The 11,604-nt window shown below is 36.6% G+C and overlaps 2 protein-coding genes across 10 annotated transcripts; one reads left to right on the top strand and one right to left on the bottom strand.

Annotated features, from left to right (window-relative positions):
* Nucleotides 1-646: 646 nt before the first annotated feature.
* On the bottom strand, nucleotides 647-3,781 carry LOC103973014 (probable transcription factor KAN2). The gene is made up of 6 exons (XM_009387472.3): nucleotides 3,075-3,781; nucleotides 2,898-2,974; nucleotides 2,377-2,422; nucleotides 2,136-2,280; nucleotides 1,194-1,254; nucleotides 647-1,002 (listed from the first exon to the last, which is right to left on the bottom strand). The coding sequence occupies exons 1-6, from the start codon at nucleotides 3,568-3,570 to the stop codon at nucleotides 907-909; spliced, it is 921 nt and encodes a 306-aa protein (XP_009385747.2). The 5' UTR covers nucleotides 3,571-3,781; the 3' UTR covers nucleotides 647-906.
* A 3,521-nt stretch (nucleotides 3,782-7,302) lies between these two features.
* LOC135610085 (binding partner of ACD11 1-like) lies at nucleotides 7,303-11,217 on the top strand. Of its 9 annotated transcripts, none has more exons than XM_065104095.1 (5): nucleotides 7,303-7,439; nucleotides 9,456-9,559; nucleotides 9,670-9,748; nucleotides 10,252-10,335; nucleotides 10,429-11,217. In XM_065104095.1, the coding sequence occupies exons 1-5, from the start codon at nucleotides 7,434-7,436 to the stop codon at nucleotides 10,993-10,995; spliced, it is 840 nt and encodes a 279-aa protein (XP_064960167.1). In that variant the 5' UTR covers nucleotides 7,303-7,433; the 3' UTR covers nucleotides 10,996-11,217. The 9 variants fall into 9 exon arrangements, with proteins under 9 accessions (XP_064960167.1, XP_064960168.1, XP_064960166.1 ...); XM_065104096.1 differs by having other exon boundaries at nucleotides 7,304-7,439; nucleotides 9,670-9,745; XM_065104094.1 differs by having other exon boundaries at nucleotides 7,304-7,439; nucleotides 9,670-9,745; nucleotides 10,252-10,347.
* The last annotated feature ends 387 nt before the right edge of the window (nucleotides 11,218-11,604 follow it).

Here is an 11,604-nt window from a genome sequence, read left to right as displayed (position 1 = left end):
ACCAAGTTTGCTTAGATCTTATTTTTAATTGTATTTATTATAAATTGAGAACAAATTTTGTTCTCTGAATGTTTGAACCTTCTTGAGGAATATCTCATACTTTTGAGAGAGGAGGGTTTAAATAAATACTTTCATGTGAACATTCTATTGGTGTTTAGCAGACTTTAATCTGATAAATCAAATCCGAGGATCGCATTTAGCAAATAGTGTGTGATTGGGTTGCTAATTATGCATTGTTGGTTCTATAATTAAGACTCACAGTGCACACAAAAAAGATTAAAGAACTCAAAAGAAAGAAAATGTGAGAGGCTACTATTAACATAAATTAATGTGCTTGAAACACAAGTCCAAAAAAATAAAAGACATGAATGTGGAGCAAAGAGCTAATTATATGTCATGTACTTGTAGTGAATGTACTGAAAGGCTACGACTCGTTTGGATTTTGGAGGAAACTGCATCTTGTGGTCAATAGTTCTACTTTTGAAGCGCCTAAGTAAGCTATATTGCTTTGTTGGAGCTGTCTCTCTCTCTATAGGACAGACTTGTCAAGTTCAGACATCAAATACTTTTCTAAACATTTTCCCATTAAAGATTCATCGTAAAGTTCAGCCTTGTATGACAACATATTTCTACTCCAATCATACAAGACCAGAAGAAAATTATGCGAGATTTGCTTGTATTTCTAGTCAGTGAAACACCAGATCCATATACATGTGCATATCATCTAAGAACACAATCTTAGGTACGCTTACAGAGAGATGAATGCATAATCTCACTTTATTCTCTGTTGCCTGAGCTCTCTCCTTGACCTTTTGCTCTTGGCAATTTCTTGCGTGACCTCTGTGGGGGGCAGGCACTGTTTCTTTTTGTAGTCGAATAAAGTGATCTTGCAAAGGAAAGCTCATGTCAATATGGTCTGCCAAGGGTGATCTCAAGATTCGGCTTATTCGGGCTTGATGAGTTCGATATGGAGAACATTTCAGAGCTTTTTGGCTGCATATCCTGCCGCGACAACATAGAAGAATCATCACATCATTATTGTTAGTTCATTCTTTAAGTGCCTCAGTGTTTTGATTACTTTGCAGTAATATCACACAGTGTGTATTGCAGTTCAAAATAGCATGGAATCACATCATCATCATTTCATTCTTTGAATCAGCTCATGTGAGTTAAGGAAGGAATAGTTCATGTACCACATTCGATTGCATTCTCCCTGAAGTTGAATCACTTGCTATGCCATGGTAACAGCCTTTTCTGTTGCGAAACCATCACAAAGACTATCCGTCAGCCGAAAAATCATTTTGCAAACAACTTCATTTTGTGAATCATTAGTGCCGAGAAGAAGCTGCAAAGAAGTTTCAGAAAATGTGCTTCGAGAACCTTTAAGAACAAAATTTTCAGGAGAGCTCGTCTCCGGCAATTGGGAAGAGAAATAAGCTTCCCTACTGTCCTTTCCAAGGATCACAGAGTCACTATGGATGTGTAAATGTGGACAGTTGGAACAAAGGTATGACACAGTGGAAAGACAAAAGGAATGGAGAGCCATTATATTAGACCTGTTCTTGTGTTCTCTTTGACTTGTATTACAAGGCAAACAGATTCGACCGGCGGCACTGTCACAAGCTCTTCTCTCTTCCAAAAAAGGGGAAAGTAAACCATTGATTCATCCAGCGATCGGAAAAGAAAAGGTGAAGACAGATGTTATTCTTAGTGATTTGATTACTTACAAGAAGAAGGCACAAACCTTTTCCCATGCAATGTATTCACATTGCGTCATGTGATTGGTGAAGCTTTCTCGAGTTGTAGGTTCATCATTTATTTATGCTGATGATGAAGGCCAAAAGTTTGAGATAGCAACTGTTCAGGTGTCTATGCTGGAGCACTTTCTCGATATTAGAATATCGATTCTACTTTTTCAGCAGGCAAGAAATTTTATGTTGATTGAATAGAGCTTTGAGATACCATTATTGCATTTAATATGCTTTTCTTACTTCAAATGCTCAGATCTTTTAATTAATTATAGGAAGTGAAGATTGATGAATTAGCACAAAAGGTTTTCTCTGACAGTGCACAACCTAAAACCAACCAGCAATAATGTGAAAATACAACGATCAAACAAAGAAAACAATTACTACCTTGAGGTATTGCTCCACACACCAGCATGATCGACACGACAATGTGCAGCGCCTGAGGATTCCGATCTATGGAGACTCTGAATACCTGTCAAAGTTTCCTCAGAATGATCTCCCGACGAACCATTCTCGAACCCATCACACTGGCCTGCCATAGGTAGTCAAAATCCATAAGATCCTTTATTTAGTAGAGAAAGACAACCAAGTTTTGAGCTAGAAATACAAGAAACGATGTCTTCTCCACCTGAAGGAACTGCTGGTTTATCCGTGTTCTTGACAGTTCGATACATCTGCAACCACATATCAGCGACAAACTTGGATAATCATTTTTGAGAAGAACATAAATCTAGTTTTCAAGATGAAGTTAATTTGGAGTGCCACTTATTATTATTATTAGATAGAGGCTAAAGAGGTTCAGAATTGTGCACATGGATGCAATTTATCCACCTTTTTACTTACAGTAGCATCTTTTTAGGTTCATGTGTAAAAGCTGCTGCAATACTTTGCAGGTGGAGATCTCTTTTCCCATCTAAAACAGGCAGGAAGAAAACAATAGAGGGATGGATAATAAGGTCCTCATGGATTCGAGTTCGTTCTTGATCTATCTACAACTGTTTTCATTAGTGGTTGCAGATGGGGAAATAACTAAGTCAACTTGGTAAGGAAATTGCAACAAGAGAAACAAAACCTAAGCAAGCGAAGATTAAAAAGGAAACGGAAACTAAAAGCTGGGAACAAGAAATACGAGAGGTTTCCTCCTCCGACCTGCAAGTGAGATTTCACATGGGCCAAGGTGAGATCTTTGACATCCATGAGCTCTAGAACTGACTTGGGTGTAGCCCCTGAATCCAAAAGAATCGAAGCAGGAGCGGTCAGATAAATCTCGATGGCTGAAATGAAGAGAGATTTCCATGAGAAGATGGGGAGGGAAACTGATCATACTCTCATGGCCTCCTAACAGCTCCACGGCACGGACGAATCGGTCATGGAGTGTGGTAGTCCACCGCATCCTCGGCGCCCTCGTGATCCGCTTGGCCGGGAACCTCGACCTCGACAAGCCTTGGCTTGCAGCGAAGGTCGTGAAGCTGTGGGTGGAAGAAGAACAGCCGCACAGGTGGTGGTGCTGCCGCTGTGGGGCGACCAAAGCGAGGGAAGGCGCGTGTCGGTAGACCGGGATGCCCGGTATGGGCTCCATCGAGCTCTGGTCTTGGTGGTGGTGGAAGGAGAACCCGGAGGCGGCGGGGTCGGCGTCGGCGTCGGCCTCGGCGTCGGCGTCGGCAGTGGTGATCATGCTGTAGCTGGTTGTGGAAGTGGAGTCAAGAGCCCTTCTCCAAAACCCTAATTCCATGTTCTCATCATGCTTTCTCCTGCCCGATGGTGTGGCACTGGGGGGACTGATCTGAAGTGACAGATCTGGTTGTGCAGCAAACAGCTCCATTTGGCCACGCAAACCTTTCTTCTTCCTCTTCTTTTCTCACTCCCTTCCTGTCTTCCTCTCTCTCTCTCTCTCTCTCTCTCTCTCTCTCTCTCTCCTGTTTGAGATCGCCTCCTCTTCTTCCTGTGGTTAATAGAGTGTGATGCGGATGGATGTACCTTGGTTGAATGTGTGGAATCATGGCCTTGTGGTCAGGTAATTTATCTGGTAGTGGCCATGGCTTGCAAGTGGCCATACTGTTGTCTCTACCAAAAAGTATGTAATGTCAAGAGTGAATATTGTGTGGAGCAACAAAGATTGATCTCCGGGTGGGTTTGTTTCTGAATGCTGTGAAGCAAAATGACAATCGAGGAGGCCGCTTGAATGTGGTGTGCGTGAGAGAGAGAGAGAGAGAGAGAGAAAAGGAATAATATGTACAGGTTTGCTATTGGATCTGAGAGAGATGGGTGGAATGGATGGTCCCTGTACTACTTTTTGAGCTGATCCTTCCACTGCATTGTGGATTTGACCCTCTCAAATCAAGATTGGCAGTACATTGTGAGCATTGGTGGACACCACAAAGTAGGATGCCATGGTTCTTATGTCCAATTAATGCAGCTTCATGTCAGGACTAATTACGCAACTTTGGTCCTGACTCACAGGTCAAGCAGCTAATGGCCAAGTAAATTACACTACTAATAGACTCCTCGATGTTTCATGTAAAGAAATAAATTAACCTTCGATTGAAAATCTATATAGGATATCAATTCAACATAATAATCGGTGGTATATCAGTTATCCAATCAAATTCTATCATTCATAATTGTAGTTAATTTCATTATTTATTTTCATCCATAGGTCCTCGTGGAAAGCAAGTGTTAATTAAAACGCAGAGAATCTAATGATTCAAACTAAAATTGGCACCTAATAAAACTTTAAACTGCGATTTTATAGTGTTCTATTTAATTGAGATGCTGCTTGCTATTTGGTGGCACCAAAAAATATTTATCACAAACGAATGATTCAACTAAATGGGAAGATCACTAGATTATTCCCATATCCACGATTTATGCCCCTACTCCTGTTTCAGAAATCTAATTCATCATGATAATTTCCAACAGTAATGAAAGATTAATGATGAGACTTTCTTCTGTCTATTTGAATTGACGAAATTGTTACAGATTACAAGTGTCATGAAAAGTTGAGCATAATCCATAATCTTTATGTAAAGTTGACATCATAATCTGCTGAAACCTTGGTGATCTCTTCAGAAATGATTTCTCTCTCATAAAATATATTGTAGGGCTTTCTCATTTTACTGGTTGACTATCGAAGGAGACCAACTAAATGTATGTTTAGAATGGTAGTCAACAACTCCAATTATTAATTATCCAGTCTTTGTTAGTACTAAAGCATCATCTACAAACAAATGCTCACAGGCTACTATATCACTTGGTCAAAACTTACACATAGCAGCAGCATAGACAAGCTGAGTTATGGTGTTCTTTTGTTAGCTAAGAACATATCATGGTCTCAGTTGGAGTAATATTAGCTGTCCATCATTCTTGATTTTGATGATATATATACATAGGGAGAGAGAGAGAGAGAGAGAAACCCAATATTTTTTGTGATAATACCTGATCGATGAGTTATATTAAATGATATAATTATATGTGGACTCAAACTCAAAGACCTATCACTTTATAAACACAAAAACCCTCCATATTTCATCATCAATCAATCAATTAATGATAAGAAGAATACATCCATTATTTTCTAAAGTCATATCGTGCAAGCAACCTACCACAAGTTGCATGGTGGGGCTCACATCCGGTAGTAATTTTTTATTTGAATACTTGCCTTACCGCTTATCTCCGATCAAAGATTTAATCTATGAATTTAATACCTAAAATATAAATTTGAAAAACCTACCCCCAAAAAACAAAAAAAGAAGATACACCGAATTTTAAGCTAAGCTAGCTATAATTGGACTTTTGGATTGGTATTTAATTACAGTAATAATCCTCCAATATTTACTTGTTTCTAATAATTAAAACATTCTTGCTATAAAGAAGGATATAGTGGGACTAATTATAGATTATCCTATAGTTAACTATTCTTAGTATTTTGATCTTTATACTTTAAAGAGTTATATTGGTATTTTTATAATTATAAAAATGAAACATTTAATCTTATTTCTCCTCGCGTCGTTGACTCTACCGACCGAAGATGCAGCATATATTATCATATATAGATACTAGAAATATGGATAAAAATATAATTTTATTATCTTTATCATCAAAAAAATATTAATTTCACATAAAGATAACTTATGTAAAAACTTTGATATTCTCCCTCCGACTTTACTATCCTCTCGAATAGCCTACCTACTGGCGGTGTCGGTGGTGATCCTTATCTCTTACACCATTTTATTTCTTCAACTTTGCTATCCTTCGATTTGACTTTGCTATCCTCCTGGATAACCTACTTAACGGTAGCATCGATGACAATTCTCATCTTCTACACCATCCTATTTCTCTTGTTTTGTTATCATATCCAATGCCTTCGACTTCACGTAAGGTTGGTAGCTCTTTGTTGTTCCTTTGCAAGTCAGAGGAGAGCATAACAAAGTTTTCACGGAAGTTATTCTTTTATGAAATTAATATTTTTTGACAACAAGCAAAATTATCCTTTCATTCTTATTTTTAGTGTCATTTTTATACATAATAGCATATGTATAAAAATTAGAATATCCATACAAAATTATGGATATTTTCTATTATCAGTAGTGTGAAAATTAGGGCTAAACATTTCACTTTTGTAACTATAGAGAATATATATATATATATATATATATATATATATATATATATATATATTGAAATATAAAAATAACTAACTACAAGATTACTTAATTATAATTATTAAAATTAGGTTAAGTGTAAGGATATGTAATTACCGCTGAAAGAATGATAGAGAACTATCATTATAAAATTGTCAAATTACTGAAACAATAAAATAAATATAAATTTCAAAAGTTTATTTGATTAACGGTGGAGAAACTTATTGACTAATATTTATTAACCCGGTCCATCCCCATCAACAATTTATAGTTGATTATTTATCAAATCAATCATATTGCAGGCCTAATTAAATAAAAAAAATTATTTAATTTAGAAAATATATATATATATATATATATATATATATATATATATATGAGATAATTTTTTAGAAAATACTCATATTTTAGGAATTTCTCAATCAGTAGCTTTTTAATTTTTTAAGCAATACCCCTAATTTAAAAATATATAAAAATATTTTTTTTTCAAATATTTTTCATTTATTATTTTTATCATCTTTAGATTATTATAATGTTTTTATTTAGCTCATTTACGATATTTTTAATATTATTTATAGTATTTTTATTAAGATTTTATAATATTTATATTTGACTTATTTATAATATTTTTAAATATTTATCGTGTTTTTGTTATGATGACTAAAAATTATAACGAATTAAATTTTTTTTAGGAACAGTTTAGATATTTTTAAATTAGGACTACTATTTGAAAAAAAAACTAAAATGAAAAAATCCAAAATATATTTTTTTTTAAAAAAAAATCGTATATATATATATATATTAATGGGATATTGTAAGGCTTATTACGTATCTGACATATTTACGTGCGGGCCATCGGACGCCATGTGATGTGACGAAACGGTTAAATAGACGGTGGATATGGCGTACGCATAGATATCTTTATAAATAAAACCATTACGTCGTTGATCGCTAAGAAGCTTCGCTCCTCAGTGTGTTTTCTAGGGTTTTGACAGCGAGACGACGCCGTTGATCTCGTCTCCGGCTTCAGCGGCTGCTAGCGTCCATGGCGGTGAGTGTGTTCAGTTCACGATCCATTCTTGGGCGCCCTATTCCTTCTCGTTTTGGTGCAGAAATTTCTCAGGTTTCTTGGGTTCTTGGTCTGGCTTGTTGCTTTGCGTTTGGATGAGGCATACTTGATAGGAATTTTGGGGAAATTAATGGGGAAGCTACTGCATCATGTTTTGTGCAGTGATTTGTCTGTAAATTTACATGTAGGATGAAGTAATTCCGCAATTTCGAGGTTAATTCTCCAGCAAGATACTTTCCTTCTTGATAATCTCACATACGTTTGCATTCTCAATCAAATCCAATCGTTGTGCTGTTGAAGAACGGCGAAATTGAGCGTCTTGTGGATATTGAAGACCATCTTTACGTTGTTCTCCATGCCCGTAACTCTCTTGGAGTTTCTTAGGTTCTTTCCTTGACCCACCCTCTTTTGCCTTATTTCTATTGTGGAGCTAGCAACTTGGTGGTATGACTGATTCGACCCCCGGGGTCGTCCTGATTCAGGTTTAATTATGATTTCTGACTCTTGTAGCACTAGTGTGTGTTTTCAGTCGATGAGTGCAATCTAATCTTGGCTTAAGTGCATCAGTTCTCAAGCATTCAGATTTCTAGATTCTGTGACTACTATAATAAAAGAAGGGGAGTCTCCTTTATATCTGTTCCCTCTTCTTGGTTCACGTGAATATCAAATAACATATAAAAATTTACACAAAAAGGAAGATGAAACCTCAATAAACTTCATTGATCTTGCGAGGAACTCAGTGAGCTTCTTTGACGATCCTAGACCCCACATTACCAGAAGCCTCGTACACTGGCTTTCTTTTTTAGTTTAGATCTTTACCCTCAACGACACCTTATTATGATGTTTCTTGCAGCACTGAAGCTAAATATTAAACCCTTTGGAACATGATGTCTGATTTTTGAAGGGCCCTCTTTCATTATATATATGTATAGATATTTCTGGATATCTTTAAAATTTGGGCTTTTTGTTTCTTAAGCAGATGTAGTAGTTGGATATTAGAGGAAGAACCTGATCAGTGTCTCTAGTAGCTTTTTTTTTTTTCTGTTTACTAGTGGAATTGAAGTGTCTATACAAAAGATATGTATGAAAACATATTAATCATAAAGTTCATTGATTTGATTATTGGTGTTATATTCGCTTGACAACAAAGCAGCAATTCAATTAATAATCTCAATTTCATTGCTAAATTTCCAGAGAAGAATATAAAAAAAAATCTGAGGCTTTTTGTGCACTATTTAGATTTTTTGTTAATTTCATCCATTCATGTGCAAGAGATTTCCATCTGGGTTAGATTTAGGATGCTTACATGTTTAAGCATTAAAGTGACAGAGCTTTCTGTATTTTTTGGATGAGTCCAGTATACTTTTAGAGCTCAAGGTTTTTCTTAAATTTCAAACTCAAAAATACTTATGGCGGTGCCTGAGTATTAATACTATGGCCTGGTTTGGTTTTTTTTTTATCTTTATGCTTTTATGAATGAAAAAAACATATTTTAAAACAGGTTCCTTGGTTACAACTTAGCTACTGATCTCAGGTTGAAGTAGAGGGACTTATCAGTATGAGGATTTGGAATCTCAAAGATCATGAATCTTATGCATGGATCTGAAATCTTCCAGTGTTTGTTGTTGCTATATTTAGGACAGAAATCTTTCTTCCAAAAGTCAAAAATAGGAATATTCCAGGAAAAAAATGGAGGAATGGAAGCAATGTTATCAAACATGTTTTATGGCTCTGAATGTTTTCAAGAAAACCATGAGAAAGAAAATAGCAACTGACAAAAGGCAACCATAAGTTATTTGCAGCGCAGGTTTTACTATCTATTTGAGGTTCATACATGAATACTGAAACTGTATCGATTGGATGCAAATAGTCACTGCTAACTAGAACAGACACCTGTTACTACTTCCATACTTTTAATGAACCTAGTATTGCTTTGTCAAATATCCTCACTTGTCATTTGTACAATTTTTTGATGACAGTGTTGACTTGGTATTGCAGGTGAAGACGGTGAAGGTTAGCAATGTCTCCCTAAGTGCCACAATGCAGGATATTAAAGAGTTCTTTTCCTTTTCTGGGGATATTGAATATGTTGAGATGCAAAGGTTTGTGTCGGCAATGCTATTAGTGCCCTCTGTTAATACATGTTGGCAGTGTTTGTCTTATGGCTTTCCAGGATCTTTGATGTGTTATGTCTACCATTTTTGTTTTACAGTGCGGATGAGTGGTCTCAAATTGCCTATGTCACGTTCAAAGATTCACAGGGAGCAGAAACGGCACTTCTTCTTTCGGTGGTTTAACTTCTTAAGCCCTTTCATTATGATATTTCCAGTTCTTTCATTTATGTCCATAAAGAACTGTAACAAGAATTCAAGAGGAAGATTGAAGTTTTTAGTGGTTCTTTGACTTCTTTTCGTGTGATGGCCACCTTTTGTATTTCTCGTAATGTTTAGTGTGTACAGGATCCCTTAGGTGCATTTATTTTACCGACTACCCTTTTGTTAATTTCATATGCCAACACATGTTTTGCTATCAGAAGCTAAATTTCTTTAAGAATGGACTCCATTAGACGTGGGAGATTTTGGAAGGTATATTCGGATGTTTAGTAGTTAATGTGTGGGAATGAGTGGTCACTTTTCAGTTTTTTCAAAGAGTTGCAACGAACCAGCCATCTGTTACTTTACTATATTTCAAGGAAGAAGGATATCATTTTAATGACATTCCCTGATGCCATTGGAATAAATATTGGCAATGTTTAGTTTCCAGGTCTCTGATATTTTCTTATTCGTTTATACAGGGTGCAACAATAGTTGACCTATCTGTGATTATTGTACCAGCTCCAGAATACCAAGTGCCTCCAGCTGCTTCATCTCCTCCTGTGGTAGATTTCATGGCATGTTTCTTCTCTTGGGTCTGTTGTTCCCAGATTAAAATATTGCATTGTGATCGATTAAATTTTGCTGCTCCTTTTCAGCAAAAAGATGATAATGCGAGCAGCAGTGCTGGATCTGCTGTTCAGAAGGCTGAAGATGTGGTTAGCAGCATGCTTGCCAAGGGTTTTATCTTGGGCAAAGATGCTGTCAATAAAGCCAAAACTTTTGATGAGAAGCATCAGCTGACTTCCACTGCAAGTGCCAGAGTTGCTTCTTTCGACAAGAAGATAGGGCTGAGTGAGAAAATCAGCACAGGCACTTCAGCTGTTGGGGAAAAATTCAAGGAAATGGATCAGAAATTTCAGGTTTCTGAGAAGACTAAATCAGCCTTCGCTGCTGCTGAACAAAAAGTTAGCAGTGCAGGGTCTGCGATCATGAAGAACAGATATGTCTTCACCGGAGCATCATGGGTGACAGGTGCCTTCAATAAAGTTGCCAAGGCTGCTAGCGAAGTGGGATCAAAAACAAAAGAAAAAGTTGTTGCCGAGCAAGAACACAAGACAAGGTCCGAGGATGACTTCGCCGAGGTTCATCTATCTGAGACTCCAAAAGCCGCATCTGCCGAGCATTCGTCCAAGCCTACGTCGGCCCAAGGATTGATTCTTTGATGTTCTCTTTCTACAAAACAACGCTCTGGGATACTTGTGTTACATGTTGTGACGATAAACATGAGAACAGATGCTCCTCTGTCTACACTTGTCTATTAGAACAATTTCACCATGGTGAGCCTTGAGGTATCATGAAATGGTGGCCTTGTTGCTGGTTCATGTATGAGGATGGAAGCTCCAGCATCTATTATTCTTCAATAGTCATTAAGTTAATTTCCTATCCTCCTTTCTGTTAGAATTCTGCCAATATCTTCTACCAACCTTGAGAAAAATGCAATGGTGATCTACATTTTGCATGTCTTCCAAATGTGGAAATACACAGATAGGAGTGAGCATATCCTCAGCATGACCAGACAAGATGCTCAAAATCGAATTCAGACAGAATATTAATTTGATACACGCAAAGAAACCAACATTACTTACATGATTCATTCATTGACTAATTCTATGACATCAAATTTTATCTTCACATTCCATTGACAGGATCTGAATTGACCTTCAAATTAAAAAGGGGTATATAACTATGATTCCAGACTTTAATCTCCTAATTTATGTCAATACAACCTTATCTTAGCACCAAGAGCTCACTTGTAATTTGGTTTCCAAATT

The sequence above is a fragment of the Musa acuminata genome, chromosome BXJ2-4 (assembly GCF_036884655.1).
Source record: "Musa acuminata AAA Group cultivar baxijiao chromosome BXJ2-4, Cavendish_Baxijiao_AAA, whole genome shotgun sequence".
Classification (NCBI taxonomy): Eukaryota; Viridiplantae; Streptophyta; class Magnoliopsida; order Zingiberales; family Musaceae; genus Musa; species Musa acuminata.
Note: the sequence above shows the minus strand (reverse complement) of the source record. Positions and strands in the feature narration are given on the sequence as shown.

Excerpts from the sequence above, each read along its gene's own strand:
- LOC103973014 (XM_009387472.3), bottom strand. The coding sequence starts at position 3,570 with ATGGAGCTGTTTGCTGCACAACCAGATCTGTCACTTCAGATCAGTCCC. Across the intron at positions 2,423-2,897 it reads ATGTGAAATCTCACTTGCAG|ATGTATCGAACTGTCAAGAA; the intron begins GTCGGAGGAGGA and ends ATGTGGTTGCAG. Across the intron at positions 1,003-1,193 it reads GGAGAATGCAATCGAATGTG|GATATGCAGCCAAAAAGCTC; the intron begins GTACATGAACTA and ends TTGTCGCGGCAG.
- LOC135610085 (XM_065104088.1), top strand. The coding sequence starts at position 7,434 with ATGGCGGTGAGTGTGTTCAGTTCACGATCCATTCTTGGGCGCCCTATT. Across the intron at positions 7,512-9,455 it reads TTGGTGCAGAAATTTCTCAG|GTGAAGACGGTGAAGGTTAG; the intron begins GTTTCTTGGGTT and ends TTGGTATTGCAG. Across the intron at positions 9,560-9,669 it reads GAATATGTTGAGATGCAAAG|TGCGGATGAGTGGTCTCAAA; the intron begins GTTTGTGTCGGC and ends TTTGTTTTACAG.